The 19108-nt window shown below is 47.2% G+C and overlaps 1 protein-coding gene across 2 annotated transcripts in view; it reads right to left on the bottom strand.

The window, feature by feature from the left end:
* LOC142310279 (uncharacterized) overlaps positions 1 to 19108 on the bottom strand; it is a 69419-nt gene that overhangs the window by 35188 nt on the left and 15123 nt on the right. The window contains exons 3-6 of one of the 2 annotated variants that reach the window (XM_075347780.1): positions 11952 to 12146; positions 4386 to 4484; positions 2738 to 2824; positions 182 to 248 (exon numbers count right to left, since the gene is read on the bottom strand). In XM_075347780.1, coding sequence (XP_075203895.1) covers positions 182 to 248; positions 2738 to 2824; positions 4386 to 4484; positions 11952 to 12146 — 448 coding nt within the window. The remainder of the gene's footprint in view (positions 1 to 181; positions 249 to 2737; positions 2825 to 4385; positions 4485 to 11951; positions 12147 to 19108) is intronic. The other variant, XM_075347781.1, reaches the window with a different exon arrangement.

Genomic DNA, 19108 nt, shown 5'->3' with positions numbered 1-19108 from the left:
AATGGCCGCACTGCAGCCCAGAAGATCAGATCACTATACTGTGTGGACTTTTAACTGCATAATGTGGAGGATTTCCCACTCAGTATCTTGGATACAACCTAATAGCAACCATAGTGATAGTTATAAAACTAAGCAATGGCTGAATAGAACCTTAGCTGCTCGACCACTGGCTCTTACTGACCATTTGGCCTGAAGGGTTCCTTGTTTTGATAGAAATCCAGATTTGGTGTTAAATTTGAAGTAATATCCTACGAAGAAGAACAAAGATGTAACAGAAGCTATGCAGTGAAGCATCATAGGCAAGAAAATCAAATTGCTAACTTACCACTGAGTCTACTGACACCTACGTCAGAGGAGAAGTTAGCTACTTCCTATGTACGCATTTAACACACCAGTTAGGATTCCTTATCTATGAGGATTCCCACTCTATAGATTATGGGTTACATGTCCTCCTAACATACTTTATGCCAGGGGTAACCAACCAGTGGCTCATGAGCCTTATGTGGCTCACAAGCCCTAGATGTGTGGCTCGTGGCTGTATGGTTAGGCAAGTGACACCTTCAAATGTATTGTAACCACAAGGGGCATTATTACTTGTTAGGGGCACTCTGAACAATATTAATTGATTAGGAAGAATGAGTGCATGATTACTTGATAAGTGTCACATTGAATATTTCTACTTTATAGGGCGGTATTATTACATTGCCAGGGTGCACTTTGGGAATAATTTTTTTTTAAGGGGTACTCAGAGCAATATTACTTCATCAGGGGGCACTGAAGACATAAGCATGTTATACAGTGGTATCAGGCAATTACTACTGTTTAAGAGGGCACTTAGGCTATGATTTATTTATAAAGTTGCACTTGCAGCATTATTACTTTGTCAGTGGCCTATTCAATTGGGCACGAGATTTTTTTGCATATAATTTGGCTCACCATCATCTGTCAGAGCTGAATTTAGCTGATATGTTATCCCTAATCTTTCTGACTATGAGAACAAATCTCCTCCACCCAGCTCAGTGTCAATTGCAATTAAAAAATAAAGCCTGCAGGGGGATAAATTGGTGAAAATGTAAGATACAAGATATGTAATGGTCAGATATTGTGTTATCTCTCGTATACACAGGCCAGATTATTCTTAAAAGTTACTTGAAAGTAGGAATACCCTTTAAGGTGTCAGTAAATCTTAAATAGCTATCACCCATACGCTTACTTAGTCGACAGCTACAAGTGCATCTCAATAAATTAGAATATCATCAAAAAGTTAATTTATTCCAGTAATTCCATACAAAAAGGGAAACGCATATATAGAGTCATTACATACAGAGTGATCTATTTCAAGTGTTTATTTCTGTTACTGTTGATGATTATGGCTTACAGCCAATGAAAACCCAAAAGTCATTATCTCAGAAAATTAGAATATTTTATAAGACCAACTGAAAAAATGATTTTAAACAGAAATGTGTGCTTACTGACAAGTATGTACAATAAATGCCTCAATACTTGGTCGTGGCTCCTTTTGCATGAATTACTTTATCAATGCGATAGATTCTCCATAGGGTTTAGGTCAGGCGATTTTGCTGGTCAATCAAGCACAGTGATACGGTGGTCCTTAAACCAGGTATTGGTACTTTTGAGAGTGAGGACAGGTGCCAAGTCCTGTTGGAAAATGACATTTCTATCTCCAAAAAGCTTGTCAGCAGAGGTAAGCATGAAGTGCTCTAAAATTTCCTGGTAGACGGCTGCACTAACTTTGGTCTTGATAAAACACAGTGGACCTACACCAGCAGATGACATGTCTCCCCAAACCATCACTGATTGTGGAAACTTCACACTAGACCTCAAGCAACTTGGATTGTGGCATCTCCACACTTCCTCCAGACTCTGGGACCTTGATTTCCAAATGAAAAGCAAAATTTACTCTCATCTGAAAACAACACCTTGGACCCCTGAGCAACAGTCCAGTTCTTTTTCTCCTTGGCCCAGGTAAGATGCTTCTGGCATTGTCTATTGGTCATGAGTGGCTTGATTCAAGGAACAGTTGTAGCCCATGTCCTGGATATGTCTGTGTGTGGTGGCTCTTGAAGCTCTGACTCCAGCAGCAGTCCACTCCTTGTGAATCTCCTCCAAATTTTTGAATAGCCTTTTCTTAACAATCCTATCAAGGCTGCGGTTATCCTGGTTGCTTGTGCACCTTTTTCTACCACACTTTGTCCTTCCACTCAACTTTCCATTAATATGCTTGGATACAGCACTCTGTGAACAGCCAGCTTCTTTAGCAATGACCTTTTGTAGCTTACCCTCCTCGTGGAGTGTGTCAATGACTGCCTTCTGGACATCTGTCAAGTCAGCAGCCTCCCCCATGATTGTTTAGCCTACTGAACCAAACTGAGGAACCATTTTAAATGCTTAGGAGGCCTTTGCAGGTGTTTTGTTGTAATTATTTTAATTTTCTGAGATAATGACTTTTGGGTTTTCATTGGCTGTAAGCCATAATCCTCAACATTAACAGAAATAAACACTGGAAATAGACCCCTCTGTTTGTAATTACTCAATATAATATATGCATTTCCCTTTTTATATTGAATTACTGAAATTAACTTTTTGATGATATTCTAAATTATTGAGATGCACTTGTATTACTTACAAACCCCCTTCTCAAAATTTGGGGCTGTCTGCAGGTATCTTTATTGTCTCACAAACTTTTTAAAAAATGAGATGAATTTATAAAACGTACCTTGTGATAATAGTCTCTTCTTTCATGGTTGTAACCACTACAGTTTTCTGCTGAGGCTGAGGAGGATGATTGTCTTGGTCTGACTTGCTAAGATGATGGTAGAATGAAAAGAAAAAAGAAACATAAGTCACACAATCAAAAAAATAAGCAAAATAAACATTGGAGACATTGACCAGCCTCATTTTATGTTCTTCTCTCTGTGAGAGAAGCGGCTATGTAAGATCAGGTGGAGATTTCTTGGATCTTTCCTATGGGAATCCCTGTGAATGCAATTGTCAGTATCAGGCATGCCATGGGGGTCTTCCATGCTGAGTCTCCATTCTGTCCCTCTCGAGAGTCTTTGCTGATGTCTTGACTAAATCTGAGAAGAACTTACCGTAATTTTAAGTTTTCTGACATTAAAATGCAAAAAGGGCAAGGGAAAAAAGGCCACAAGAAAAGCTTAACCCCTTAATGAGCGTTTTGTATTTTTCGAATGTTTTAATGCACCTCTTTTTTGGGACTACCATAATATTTTTTGTTTAATTTTTTTTATGTGATACATGGGGATTTTTTTTATACAAATATATGTTCAGTATTTCTTATGGCTAAGGCTACTTTCACACTTGCGTTGAACGGCATCCGTAGCATTGTGTTGTGTGACGCATGCAACGGATGCGTTGCATATACAGTAGTGGCACAACGGATGCTACGGATCGTACAAAATAACGCAATCCGTTATAGGTTTTTTTCCTTGATTTTACACATCTGAGCATGCGCAGTTGTGTAAAGGCGGTTACGTTAACGGAATCTGTCAAATGACGGATTCTAACAGAATCCGCCACCATAGGCGTTCATTATAAAAACAACGGACGCCGACGGAATCCTGTAGGTTGCGTTTTTTTGACACTCCGCCAAGCGCAGAAAAACGCTACATGCAGCGTTCCCTCCGCCCGACGGTCACTGACGGTCAGCGGCAAAACAACTGATGCGCCGCGAGGCGAATGCAACACAAGACCATCCGTTGCTATCCGTAGCTAATAGAAGTCAATGAGGAATAAAACGGATTCCTGCAACGGTTACCGTAATTCCTCAAGGCCGCGGATCACAACGGATGCCGTTCAACGCAATTGTGAAAGTAGCCTTATGTAGACAAATTGGCACATGATACAATGATGTAAGAAAACCAAAGAGAAGATGCTTGTCCCATGTTCTGCCTCCTTAGGTCCTGCGCTAGACAGAACATAGTACATAAGTTTTGACTAGAAAAAATTTTTTTTATTGGTCTGTTATGCAAATTGGACCATAAAAAGGTGGGCTAAAGTGAATTTGCTTAAGAAACATTCCAAGCTGGATGTGCAAGCTTAAACTATGGTACATGATTTATCAATTTGGAATCCACTTACAACAAACTGAAGCACAATATTAAATCAAAATTGTATATACACAGGATTCCTGCGGCTCTCACAACTGATAACGGCACCGGACTTTCTGATAGCTCACTCTTCTACTGAGAGAGAAGCCATTGTGCATGATGGAGTCTAATTAGACATTTTAGGGTTCTTCTGCCTTAAACCCAACATCAAAATAGAGGTGGGGGATTTCTTCTTTGCCACAGAAACCTATATATATGCTACTGTCAATATCAGGTATACCATATGGGTCTTACATTTTGTGAATATCCAAGTCTGTCCCTCTGGGAATATTCATCTCTGTCCCTCTGGAGGTCCTTTGCCTTGTCTGGTCCTGGATCTCTTAAATGAGAGAACTAAAGAAGAACCTAAATGTAAGCTTTCATGAATAAAAGGACAATAACAGATAAAAATAACCCACAATAAAAGCTAAAAATAAACCTATTGTACTGAAACGCTATTAACTGTGACTGCATAGTTCTGAACCCTTAGAGCTCACGTACATTGCCGAGATTCACCAGTGCCCGTGTGTCACAGTGGGCGAATATGTGTCTGCAAGAATGCAATCACATATTGCCAGACACATTCCAACTAGATGTGCACGTCCTCTCTCAAAGCAAGTGAATTGAGTGAGTATGAGAAGTCTAGTTGGCATGTGACTGCGTGTATGCAAATTCCATACTTGTGGTCACAAGACTGCCTGCCCTCACTGCCAGCATAAGAGAATCGCGATAGCGTGCATTGTGAGAATTCAGGAGTTTACAGTCACATGGAGTGATTATAGACTGTTATCTCAAACCTGGCAACGCCTTTAATGTTAGTAGCATTGTTGTCCGGCTGCTGTACTGAAAGCCCGGCTAATGAGTAAGAATTAACTTTATTCCTTGAATGAGCCGCTGGCTATTAGTAATGGAGGCACAGTCGGAGCAGCTTCAGTTACCACTCGGTACATAATGATGTACACTTTGATTGCCAGCCGATACAGTGATACATTGCAGTGTATCGGCTGGCAATCATAATAGTTTTTGTTTAATTTTTTTTATGCGATACATGGGGATTTTAATACAAATGTATGTACAGTATTTCTTATGGCTAATGTAGACAAATTGGCATATGATACAATGATGTAAGAAAACCAAAGAGAAGATGCTTATCCCATGTTCTGCCTCCTTAGGTCCTGCGCTAGACAGAACATAGTGCATAAGTTTTGCCTAGAAAATATGTTTTTTATTGGTCTGTCATGCAAATTGGACCATGAAAAAAGAGAATTTTGTTACTTACCGTAAATTCTTTTTCTTATAGTTCCGACATGGGAGACCCAGACCATGGGTGTATAGCTTCTGCCTCCGGAGGACACACAATGTACTACACTCAAACGTGTAGCTCCTCCCTCCTAGCATATACACCCCCTGGTAGCCAGTCCTAGCCAGTTTAGTGCAAAAGCTGAAGGAGGACATCCACCCACAAGTAGAGACAGAGCAAAACCCGGAACAACCGGAACCTCTGTCTACAAGAACAGCCGGTGATAACACACGGAACAAGAAACCTGCCGACAGGCAACAGGGAGGGTGCTGGGTCTCCCATGTCGGAACTATAAGAAAAAGAATTTACGGTAAGTAACAAAATTCTCTTTTTCTTCATCGTTCCTTATGGGAGACCCAGACCATGGGACGTTCTAAAGCAGTCCATGGGTGGGAATAAACAGAAAACTGACAAGTAGGCGAAACCTAACTTCACAAATGGGCGACAGCCGCCTGAAGGATGCGTCTGCCCAAGCTCGCATCTGCCGAAGCAAGAGCATGCACTTGGTAGTGCTTCGAAAAGGCATGCAGACTAGTCCAAGTGGCAGTCTGACAGACCTACTGAGCCGTAGCCTGGGCCTGAAAGCCTAAGAGGGACCGACAGCTCTGATCAAATGTGCCTTGATCCCCGGCGGGAGAGGCACTTGAGTACACTGGTAGGTATCGGAAAAAAGGCCGACCTAACCCAACGAGCCAGGGTCGGCTTAAAAGCCGAGAGGCCCTTACGCTGACCAGCGGTCAGCACAAAGGAGAGGTGCACCGCCTAAGAACGCGGTGCGAGTCACATAGATCCGGAGCGCCCGCACCAAATCCAGAGTATGCATCGCCCTTTCAAGGCGATGAACAGGAGCCGGACAAAAGGAAGGCAGGAAAAATGCCCCGATTAAGGTGGAAGCAGCAACCACCTTAGGGAGAAAGTCCGGAGTCGGACGGAGGACCACCTTGTCTTGATGAAGGAGGACTCCGAAGAGAGTGCGGCCACAACAGAGACTCCCTTGAGGGAAGTTATGGCCACTAGAAAGACCACTTTCTATGAAAGACTAAACAAAGAAACCTCCCTAAGAGGCTCAAAGGGGGGTTTCCGGAAACCGTGAGGACCGAATTAAGGTCCCAGGGCTCCAAAGTCCGCCGGTAAGGCGGAATAATGTGAGATGCGCCCTGCATGAAGGAGCGCACCTGGCCCAGCCGGGCGATACGGAGCTGGCACAATGCTGACAGAGCCGAGACCTGTCCCTTAAGGGAATTGAGGGATAGTCCTAGCTGCAGACCGGACTGTAGAAGGGACAGGAGGGTCGGCAAGGCCAAAAAGCCAAGGATACTTCCGAGCTCGAGTCATAGTGGAGATGACTTCAGGAGGGATACCAGAAGTCGTCAAGATCCATGACTCAAACGCCACACCGTCAAGCTGAGAGCCGCAGGTTCTGGCGGAAAAGACGGACCTCGTGAGAGAAGGTCTGGACAGTCCGGGAGATGCTATGGCATCTCTACGGACAGACGGAGCAGGTCAGGGTACCAAGCTTGCCTGGGTCAGTCTGGAGTAATGAGAATGACCCGACGGCCCTCCTTTCTGATCTTGCGCAGGACTCTGGGCAAGAACTAGAGAGTGAAACACGTAAGACAGACGAAGCTGGGACCAAACTTAAACCAGTGCGTCTGCCGCAAAAACCTGAGGATCGTGGAGCCACGGTTTGACGGCTGAGACAATCTGCCTCCCAGGTTCCCACGTCTGAGATGTGGGCTGCGGATATGGTGGACTAGGAGTCCTCCGTCCACTGAAGAATGCGATGAACCTCCAACATTGTCAGGCGGCTGAGTGTCCCGCCCTGGAGATTGATGTAGGCAAACGCTGTAGCGTTGTCTGACTGGACTCGACTGTGCCTGGCCGCCAACAGATGGCGAAAAGCTTAGAGAGCTAGAGACACAGCTCTGATTTCCAGCACGTTGATCCAGAGGGCTAATTCGGACAGAGTCCAAGTGCCCTGCGCTCCATGGTGGAGATATACTGCTCCCCAGCCGGATAGACTAGCATCTTGGTGAGGATCACCCGGGACGGAGCCAGGAAGGAGCGTCCCTGAGACAGAGGGGCCGAAGCCACCACTGAAACGAGCCCCTGATCTGTGGCGAAGCCACCACCCCGTGGAAGGAGGAAGTCCGCTTGTTCCAACAGCGGAAAATATCCAGCCGCAGAGGACGCAGATGGAAGTGGGCAAGGGAATCGCTTCCATTGACACCACCATCTGATCCAGCACCTGCATTAGGTGCCTGATGGACCGACGTCGACCGCCAGCGGGGGTACTGCTGTTTGACTAAAGGCAGCTTCACAAGTGTCGACAGCGTCTCGAATTGCGTCCCTGGGAATATGAACTTCAGGGTTGAAGTCAGAGTGGGCTTGGCAGAATGACAAACCACCCGAATTGTTAGAGTGGCGAAAGTGAGCGAGGCACTCCGCTAACAGTTTGCACTGGATGAAGCCCAAACTAGAAGGCTGTCCAGGACAAAAGGATCACTGCCAAACCCTAGAGGTGCAGGCCCACAATCACAGCTGCCCCGCCCTTGAGAATACTCGAGGGACCGTGGCTACCCCCAAGGGAGGAGCCACGAATTGGACCACTCTGAATGCAAAACGTAGCCAAGGCTGGTGTGAAACTGCGATTGGCACATGCAGATAGGCATCTCTGATATCGATGGATGCTAGGGAATCTCCTTGGGTCATTGATTGATCGCAGAGACTCCATGCGACAATGCCGCACCTGAACATGCTTGAGAAGCTTGAGATCCAGGTGGGAAGGCATCGCCCTCTTCGGTACTAGGAATAGATTTAAGCAGAAATCTCAGAACCGTTCCCAGTCGGGAACCGGTACAATTACTCCAGTGGCCTGCAAGAATGCCACAGCCTGTGAAAAGGCGCGGCCTTGGAGCAGGGGGGAGTTGCAGAAAAAATCTGTTTGGCGGGCTGGATAGAATTCTATCCTGTAGCCGTGGGAGATGGTATCTCGCACCCACTGATCGGAGACGTGTTAAAACCATACGTCGCCAAGTGGGAGAGCCTGCCGCAGACCAAGGACGTTGCTGGCGTGGCCAGATAGCCAGGAGGAGGCTGACTTAGTGGCAGCATCTCCTGCGGTCTTCTCGTGCGCCATTTGGAGCCACCACCCCGCTTGGCTGAGCCAGTGGACGAGGCCGAGGGCTTAGAGAACGATCAGATGGAGGAACGAAAAGAACGAAACCTCGACTGATTCGTGTCCTGGACAGGTTTCCTGGTTTAGGTTTGTGGCATGGAAGAACTCTTCCCACCAAGAGCTTCCTTAATAATTTCATCCAGTTGTTCCCGAATAGACTGGTCCCATCAAAAGGGAGCCCAGCAAGGAACTTCTTTAGAAGCATCCGCCGTCCAGTTCCGAAGCCACAAGAGCTTGCGGATAGCGAGGAAATTAGCCGAGGCCACCGCAGAGCGGTGAGAGTCTCCAGCATGGCAGACATGGCATAGGATGAAAAGACTGAAGTCTGGAAGTTAAGGCAACCATTTCGGGCAAAGGGTCCCTGTGAGGGAATGCATCTCCTCCAGAGAAGCAGAGATGGCTTTAAAAACCGCACTGCTGCAAGAGCTGGGGAGAACGAGGCCCTTGCCGCCTCCATACAGATTTGGCCAGAAGGACAACCTGGCGGACAGCAAAACCATAAGTGAATGAGCCCGCTCCTTGACCACCTCTGGTGGAAAGGGAAAACTGCCATCAGAACCACGCTTTGAGAAGCGTTTGCCAGAGCAGACCCTGGGCTCGGTTACAGTGGCCTGAAAACTGGAGTGGTTAAGGAACACACTCATTGTTCTCTTAGGCAAGGTAAACTGGTGCCTTTTTGCCAGAGAGGGTTGTTCCTCTGATACTGGCGGATTCCAGTACAGAATTAATGTACAGTGGGATAGGGGGGTGCGGTGGGCCCACTTGGTGTGTAGAGAGGAGCATATATGTGTTGTGCTTCTCTGGTCCCCCCGGTTCAGTGGGTTTTTTATTGCCTGCACTCCGCACCCTGCTGTCAGCCACTGATACAACTATCCGGGCTGAAATACTAGACAACGGAGGGACCACCCTTGGTGAATGAGCCCACTCCTTGACCACCTGTGGTGGAAGGGAGAAAAGTCATCAGAACCACGCTTTGGGAGCTCTGTCAGGACAGGCTCTGGGCATGGTCCAGTGGGCGAAAAACTGGAGTGGTTAAGGAACACACTCCTTGTTCTCCGTAAGGTATACTGATGCCTTTCTGCCAGAGGGGGATACACCCCTGATACAGGCGGATTGAGGTCCAGTACAAATATAATGGACGCAATCAAATCATTAGCATCTGCATCACCTTTGGACAGATCAATGGCACATTAAGTAGCGTCCGAGCCCCCAGAAAAGACATCCTCCTTGTCCCGTGAGACAGCTCGTAAATCAGAGCTGCGGGACGGGGAGGACAGGGGACCCTGCGTCTCCATTTTAGGAGGACGGGGACTGAGACCAGAGGAAGAGTCCTCTGAGAGCTTGCTGAGCAAGCCGTAGCAGCAGAAGCGCCCTAAAGGGGGCTAATGCATGCTCAGCACCACCGGAGCAGCTGGAGGGACCACTGATGAGCCTCCAGGCTGAGGGATCACTGTGTTTATGTGCTCAGTACAGTCTACATGCAGTGCATATTAAGGACAGTCTTGCAGCCTTGCCCTGATGTGAGACATGCTGCAGAAGTGGGGGCTCTGTGAGGGAATGCATCTCCAGAATGACCCCCAACAGAGTAAATAAACAGAGAACATAAGCAGCTGCACAACTGGTGGTTGTGGCTGCCAGACCGTTTTACATACATTTCTGTGCTCTCCAGTCCCCCAGCCCAGGCCCCCATTTGTCACAATGTGGGCTCTCTGTGCCTATACAGACAGTGAGAACGCTGAGAAAATGGCGACCGGAGCGAGGAGAGGGGGCGGGGCCTACTCTGAGAGCGGGCAAATGATGTAGACAGGGGAGGGACTCTCTCCTCAGTGAGGAGTATCCGTTCCCTGTGCAGCACAGCCGCTGGGCGGAGCCACACTGTCCCTCTGCATAACTAATATGCAGGGGCAGTGAAACCGAAACTAGGCCTCAGGCGAAGCCGGGGCCTAGATTTAAACGTGCTGCCAGCGTGCAGGCACCATCGGCGCGGTTCTCCAGTGAAAACTGGAGAACCGGCCGGAAATGTTACCACAAACATATAACACACTCCCCCCAATAAATGAAGTACAAGGGACCCCTGGAAAGACCTGTGGTAAAGACGTCTCAATACTTAGCTTTTGAGACGCAGGGCCATGTCCCTGGGGGGGGTTAAACGCTCCGTCCGGCAGGATCCTGAACAGGGCTGCGGATGGAGACCGGTCTCCTGCAAAGCAGTGAGAACCGTGTTGGCTCCCACTTCAAGCCAGAGCCCCAGGGGGTGGTGAAGGAGCGCGGCATGTGAAGGCTCCAGCCTTGTAAAGTCAACCTTAACAGCACCGCCGACACAGTGGGGTGAGAAGGGACATGCCGGGAGTCCAGATTGGACCCGCTTTTCTTCCAAATCTTTGAAATCCAAAAAAAATCAAAAATCAAAAATCAGAGAATGCATGTGTGTGTGTACCTCCTGAACACAAAGCATTGAAACTGGCTAGGACTGGCTACCAGGGGGTGTATATGCTAGGAGGGAGGAGCTACACGTTTGAGTGTAGTACTTTGTGTGTCCTCCGGAGGCAGAAGCTATACGCCCATGGTCTGGGTCTCCCATAAGGAACGATGAAGAAAGGTAGACTTAACTGAATCTGCTTAAGGGCTCATGCGCACGTAACTGCTGAATATTCTGCAGCGATTTGACAGCACATGTGCGCTTCAAATCGCTGCAGAAACATTGCATAATGGATGCAGTTTTTTTGTTAAAAAAAGCCTATTTCATGCGCTATGGCTGCTGCCACCACCATAGACAGAGTGGGAGCTGCATCCAGAACGCACGGAATAATTGACATGCTGCTTTTATGAATGCACGGATTTGGGTCAAAATTTTAGCACCCAAATCACTGCATTCATAAAAACAATGTGCGCACGTATTATGCACAATCTACATAGATTGTGCAGGGGACGCAGGACGCATGCATTTACGCTGCAGTGCAATACACAGCGTAAATGCATGTAATTACGCAACGTGCGCATGAGCCCTTAGAGACATTCTCAGCTGGATGGGCAAGCTTAAATTATGGTACAGGCTTTATCAATTTGGAATCCACTTGCAACAAACTGAAGCTCAATATTAAATCAAAACTGTATAGACACAGGATTCCTGCGGCTCTCACAACTGATAACGGCATCGGGCTTTCTGATAGTTCACTCTTCTACTGAGAGAGAAGCCACTGTGCGTGATGATGGAGTCTAATTAGACATATTAGGGATCTTCTGCCTTAAACCCAACATCAAAATAGAGGTGGGGATTTCTTCTTTGCCACAGAAACCTATATATATGCTACTGTCAATATCAGGAATACCATATGGGTCTTACATTTTGTGAATATTCATCTCTGTCCTTCTGGGAATATCCATCTCTGTCCTTCTGGGAATATCCATCTCTGTCCTTCTGGGAATATCCATCTCTGTCCCTCTGGGAATATCCATCTCTGTCACTCTGGGAATATCCATCTCTGTACCTCTTGAGGTCCTTTGCTGTGTCTGGTCCCAGCTCTCTTAAATAAGGAAACTAAAGAAGAACCTAAATTTAAGCGTTTGTAACGGGGTGCCAGGGGTGCCTCTGGCCTTGTAGTCGTGGCCCTTGCAATCAGGCTTACCCCTGGCTCCACCGTCACTATGGGGACAGGAGATGATTTGGTGGGGCAGAGTGTGGTGGTGGTGTAGATGTTATCCGGCGCACAAACACTCCTCAGGCAGGGTACAATGCAATGAACGAACATTCTTTTATTCTTCACAGATAAACGTCCAGACAAAGCAATCCGGTCAGCAATAAATCTGGCAGATGACAATTCCTGTGGAGCTGGGGACAACCTGACCTTGCGCACCCTCTGGTGGGGATATGCCCAAAGTACTCCACTTCCTCCGGGCTCCCACTCTTCAGCCAAGCATACACCGGACCCACACCGGCAGAATAGGCTCTGAGGTTGCGTCCACCTCCTTATCTCCGGTGTCCCCTGCTGTTCCGCTCACACACTCTGCCCGACGTGCACACACTGCTGTCCCGGATGCTACTTCTCACAAAGTCCCAAACAAAGCCATAAAGGTGAGGATACACTTTCTTAGCTGGGGGAAGCCTGTCCTTGCGTCCCCTCCAGTGGGGATGTGCCTGACTACTCCACTTCGCCCGGCTCCCACTTCTGGCTACCCACAGCCCGGACCCACACCGGACTGCTTCACACTATGAGGTTCCGCCCGCTCCTTTTCTCACCGGCTTCCCTGATTTCCAGCTCCCTTCTTTCTTTCTTTCTTTCTGCCCACTCAGCTCCACACTCTGCCCCGGCTCTGCTGCTCCGCTCCTGTCCCCGAGACAACTGCTCCCTTGATCTAATCTTTTCCTCACACCCTTGCTCTCTCCTCCCCTTGTCTCTGCCGGCTCCTCCTCTCCACTGTGGTGACAGCCGTCCCACCCGGCCACTAGGGGGACCCTAACACAATACACATGCACATACAAATAAAACATTTTTATTAATAACATTTCCGGGTTAACTATGCTCCCTTTTGCAGGGGGTCTGCTCACCCACTGCATACCTCCCCTCTTAAAACCCGAGCCTCCCGGCACGGCTCTTACTTAAAACACACAGAAGCACGTAAAGTCTGCAATACCGTCCACAATAGGCGCAGCACCCACACAGAGGGCTCCAGTGTGCCCAGTTCTCCTCCTCTGGACGGCCACCAGTCCCGCGCCCGGCGGTTTCTGCAGCGCTCCCGGTCCTTCTTTCAACTAGCGCCCGGAGGCTCAACAGCGCTCCCGGTCTTAGATGGGCGCCCGGAGGCTTGGCAACAGCGCTCCCGGTCTTAGATGGGGCGACTGCCCGTAAAACTTTAAAAGAACTTCTGCCGGCTAAACGGCGCTGGACTTAAACAACAGATCAGCAGTGGTGACTTACTCTGGGGGCCAGGCCCTCTTCCATTCCTCCGCTTGGGCCTGGATGTATGCCCCCAGGGATTGTCCCGGCTGCTGACGGATCCTCTGGAAGGACGCAGGGGCGTAGGGTGGCTCCACAGGCGCAGCTGCTGCAGCTCCTCTCGGTGGTGAAGGCGTCGCTGCCCCTGACAATCTTGCTGGTAACGGCGGCGGTGTCAATGCTGAGACTGGGTAGAGTGGAGGCGGGTCCTCGTTTCCCGCTCTTAAACAGACTCCACCCCCAGCCCCACGCATCATCTTGACTCCTCCGCTGAGGTACTTCTTTTTCTTCTTCCGTGCCCTGGAGCTGGCGCCTCCCCTCTTTGGGCGGAGTACTCCATGCTTTCTCTTCGGCACCGGCCAGCCCCAGGATCTTCTTTCGGCGCCAATTCTTCGCGCCTTTTCTTCCTCACAGATAACGGCCTCCTTGCCGCCATCTTGTACCCGGTCCAACGCCACGGGCACTAGGCTCTCTTCCCACCAAGGGACTGGAAATCCTGTATCACGGTCCGGATCCTGTGCTTCAGGCACGACCCGATCTCCAGCCTCCTGGGTTCCTGGCAGGGGAATCGCATCCTGCCGACTACGCCACATGTAACGGGGTGCCAGGGGTGCCTCTGGCCTTGTAGTCGTGGCCCTTGCAATCAGGCTTACCCCTGGCTCCACCGTCACTATGGGGACAGGAGATGATTTGGTGGGGCAGAGTGTGGTGGTGGTGTAGATGTTATCCGGCGCACAAACACTCCTCAGGCAGGGTACAATGCAATGAACGAACATTCTTTTATTCTTCACAGATAAACGTCCAGACAAAGCAATCCGGTCAGCAATAAATCTGGCAGATGACAATTCCTGTGGAGCTGGGGACAACCTGACCTTGCGCACCCTCTGGTGGGGATATGCCCAAAGTACTCCACTTCCTCCGGGCTCCCACTCTTCAGCCAAGCATACACCGGACCCACACCGGCAGAATAGGCTCTGAGGTTGCGTCCACCTCCTTATCTCCGGTGTCCCCTGCTGTTCCGCTCACACACTCTGCCCGACGTGCACACACTGCTGTCCCGGATGCTACTTCTCACAAAGTCCCAAACAAAGCCATAAAGGTGAGGATACACTTTCTTAGCTGGGGGAAGCCTGTCCTTGCGTCCCCTCCAGTGGGGATGTGCCTGACTACTCCACTTCGCCCGGCTCCCACTTCTGGCTACCCACAGCCCGGACCCACACCGGACTGCTTCACACTATGAGGTTCCGCCCGCTCCTTTTCTCACCGGCTTCCCTGATTTCCAGCTCCCTTCTTTCTTTCTTTCTTTCTGCCCACTCAGCTCCACACTCTGCCCCGGCTCTGCTGCTCCGCTCCTGTCCCCGAGACAACTGCTCCCTTGATCTAATCTTTTCCTCACACCCTTGCTCTCTCCTCCCCTTGTCTCTGCCGGCTCCTCCTCTCCACTGTGGTGACAGCCGTCCCACCCGGCCACTAGGGGGACCCTAACACAATACACATGCACATACAAATAAAACATTTTTATTAATAACATTTCCGGGTTAACTATGCTCCCTTTTGCAGGGGGTCTGCTCACCCACTGCACGTTCATGAATAAAAGGACAATAACAGAAATACCCCACAATAAAAGCTAAAAAGAAACCTATTGCACTGAAACGCTATTAACTGTGACTGCATAGTTCTGAATCTTTAGAGCTCACGTACGCCGTCGGGATTCACCAGTGCCCGTGTGTGAGACTGGGCGGATATGTGACTGCAAGTATGCAATTTGCATACTGCCAGCCACATTCAAACTAGATGTGCACGTCCTCTCTCAAAGTAAGTGAATTGAGTGAGTTCGAGAAGTCTAGTTGGCATGTGACTGCGTGTATGCAAATTCCATACTTGTGTTTAGTAGCATTCCAATGTTGTCTGACTGCTGTACTGAAATGAGCCGCTGGCTATTAGTAATGGAGGCACAGTCGGAGCAGCTTCAGTTACCACTCGGTACATAATGATGTACACTTTGATTGCCAGCCGATACAGTGATACATTGCAGTGTATCGGCTGGCAATCATAATAGTTTTTGTTTAATTTTTTTTATGTGATACATGGGGATTTTAATACAAATGTATGTACAGTATTTCTTATGGCTAATGTAGACAAATTGGCACATGATACAATGATGTAAGAAAACCAAAGAGAAGATGCTTATCCCATGTTCTGCCTCCTTAGGTCCTGCACTAGACAGAATATAGTGCATAAGTTTTGACTAGAAAATATGTTTTTTTTATTGTTCTGTCATGCAAATTGGACCATGAAAAGTTGGGTTTAAGAGAATTTGCTTAAGAGACATTCCCAGCTGGACGGGCAAGCTTACATTATGGTACAGGCTTTATCAATTTTGAATCCACTTACAACAAACTGAAGCTCAATATTAAATTAAATCTGTATATACACAGGATTCCTGCGGCTCTCACAACTGATAACGGTATCGGGCTTTCTGATAGTTCACTCTTCTACTGAGAGAGAAGCCACTGTGCGTGATGGAGTCTAATTATTTTAGTGTCTAATATATTTTTGGGTTCTTCTGTCTTAAACCCAACATCAAAATAGAGGTGGGGGATTTCTTCTTTGCCACGGTAACCTATATATAAATATAAATATATATATATATATATATATATATATATATATGCTACTGTCAATATCAGGTATACCATATGGGTCATACATTTTGTGAATATCCACCTCTGTCCCTCTGGAGGTCCTTTGCCGTGTCTGGTCCCGGGTCTCTTAAATGAGAGTACTAAAGAAGAACCTAAGTGTAAGCTTTCATAAATAAAAGGACAATAACAAATAGAAATAATCCACAATAAAAGCTATCATCCCAAAACGCTATTAACTGTGACTGCATAGTTCTGAATTCTTGGAGCTCACGCTTCGCACGCCGTTGGGATTCACCAGCGCCTGCGTGTGACAGTGGGCGGATATGTGACTGCAAATATGCAATTTGCATACTGCCAGCCACATTCCAACTAGAAGTGCACGGCCTCTCTCAAAGCAAGTGAATTGAGTGAGTTTGAGAAGTCTAGTTGGCATGTGACTGCGTGTATGCAAATTTCATACTTGTGGTCACAAGACTGCCTGCTCTCACTGCCAGCATAAGAGAATCATAACTTGCATTGTGAGAATTCAGGAGTTTACAGTCACATGGAGTGATTGCAGACTTTTATCTCAAACCTGGCAACCCCTTTAATGTCAATAGCATTCCAATGTTGTCCGGCCGGTGTACAGAAAGCCTGGCTAATGAGAAAAAAAATTACCTTTCTTCCTCGAATGAGCCACTAGCTATTAGTAAGAGAGGCGTGGTTGGAGCAGCTTCAGTTACCACTCGGTACAGTGATATACATTTTGATTGCCGCAGATACACTATTACATTGCAGAACGAGGTATCAGAGTGCCCAGGTGGGCTTCCAGTTGCAACACACTGTGTACTGAGCAGTGACTGTTGATGCTCTGGTCACGCATAGACTGAAAGCTGGCGGACAAATATAGTTCATTTTACTGAAAGCTTTTCTTTCAGTAAGGCGGCTAGACAACATTAGAACACTATAAATTTGTAGATTAATCCTATACATATAGGTTAATAGGTTTGGGGACATGACAGGTTCCCTTTAACCCCTTAATGAGTGTTCGGGTTTTAAATGACTGCACATTTTAGAACTTTTGTCTATTTGTGGTATTTGTGGTTGAACAACCCTCCTTTTTTGACTGCCAGCATAATATTTTTTCTGATAAATTGGATTTTTTTAAACTATTTTTATAGAAATGTATGCTTTGTCTTTCTTAGTTTTATTAGTGCAATAGGCTACAGCACATAAATAGAAGGTTTGCAGCATCTTGTGAAAAATGATCAAAAAGGCTTTACGGGAAATCCATCAGATCCACATGAATTGGCCCATATAGAGGTCTTCCTCATATGCAATACAACTCCTCATGAAGCACGTATAGGTGGACCAGCTCCATCATAAATAGGGCTTTCTCAGTTTTGTTTTGGGTAATGCGTACAAAACAAATAAAATTTCTCTCAAAACTGATACCCTTGCTGGCCATTTTTATGGTGCACCCTTCTCCTGTGTAGGAATTGACTGGGGAGGGTTGAGTGGAACTAGAAATTTCTGCTCTTCGTAGCAAAATCTAACAAAATAATATGGTACCCTCATGGAGCTCTACTATGGGAACCCCTGTATATGTCGTTGTCAGTATCAGTCGTATCATAACAGTCTTGTATGATGGGAATTTCCACTTCTGCTCATCTGGGGGTCCCTTCCTGTGATTGATCCCCAATCTCATATATACAAATGTGAGAGACACTGAAGAACGTAAATGTGAATTTCCAAAATTTGCGTAGCAAAAAAAGCTTCAATAAAAACGTAATCATTAAGTGATCAGAGCGTGTTTCCAATTTTGAGCACATGGTGGTTTAGTTGTCCCAATTTTTTTGTGGAGCTAAAAAAATCATATTTGCTGTATAAGGGATCCACAATTATCTAACAGGTCTCACTTATTCAGGGGATAGGAGATGACTTGTTAACTTGGAATACCCCTTTAAATATCCTCAAACTCCGACATGTTTGTACTTCACTGCATCAATGAAGTTTTGTTGATAAAGGTTCGTGTCTTAAGCCTGCTTTACACGTTGCAATTTCGCATATGATATCGTATGCGATTTGCAACGCCCCCATCGTATGTGTGGCACGTTCAATTTGTTGAATGTGCTGCACAAACGATTAACCCCCGTCACACATACTTACCTTCCATACGACCTCGATGTGGGCGGCGAACGTCCACTTCCTGGAGTGGGAGGGAGGTTCGGCGTCACATCGACGTCACGCGGCAGCCGCCCAATAGAAGCGGAGGGGTGGAGCTGAGCGGGACGTAAACATCCCGCTCACCTCCTTCCTTCCGCATTGTGGGCCGGGAGCCGCAGGACGCAGGTAAGATCTGTTCATCGTTCCCGGTGTGTCACACACTGCAATGTGTGCTACCCCGGGTGCGATGAACAATCTGACGTGCAATTCTAGAGAAAGGTACGATGTGTATGCGATGAATGTTTTAACGTTCAATCACAATCGCACGTACCTGTCACACACTGCAATGTACCTTACGATGCCGGATGTGCGTCACTTACGACGTGACCCCGCCGACACATTGTAAGATACATTGCAGCGTGTAAAGCAGGCTTTAGTTAGCTTTTTTTGTTTTAGATGTATGGAAAAGGTAAAAAAAAGGTAAAAAAAATATCTATAAGGCATGCCTTTTGCTAAATATTATGTGCAGAGACAGACATGAGGAGGTAATGGGGGACTCACAATTAAGACAGAGTCTTGGGGAGGGGTCTCTGACTTCTAGGGGTGTGTTAACAGTCTTTTTGCTGAATTTTTGGAGTGCAAACTGAGCGGAACGTCTTCAAAATCCTCCTTAAATAGGTTGACGTTTCCACTGAGTGGCGATGTTCACACAAATTCTTCTTCAGGCAGATTCTCTGACAAAACGCGCCACAAAACAGACATGATGCACACACATG

This window comes from Anomaloglossus baeobatrachus, chromosome 5, assembly GCF_048569485.1.
Source record: "Anomaloglossus baeobatrachus isolate aAnoBae1 chromosome 5, aAnoBae1.hap1, whole genome shotgun sequence".
Lineage (NCBI taxonomy): Eukaryota > Metazoa > Chordata > Amphibia > Anura > Aromobatidae > Anomaloglossus > Anomaloglossus baeobatrachus.
The sequence above is the reverse complement of the archived record's forward strand: the minus strand, read 5'-3'. Positions and strand labels throughout refer to the sequence as shown.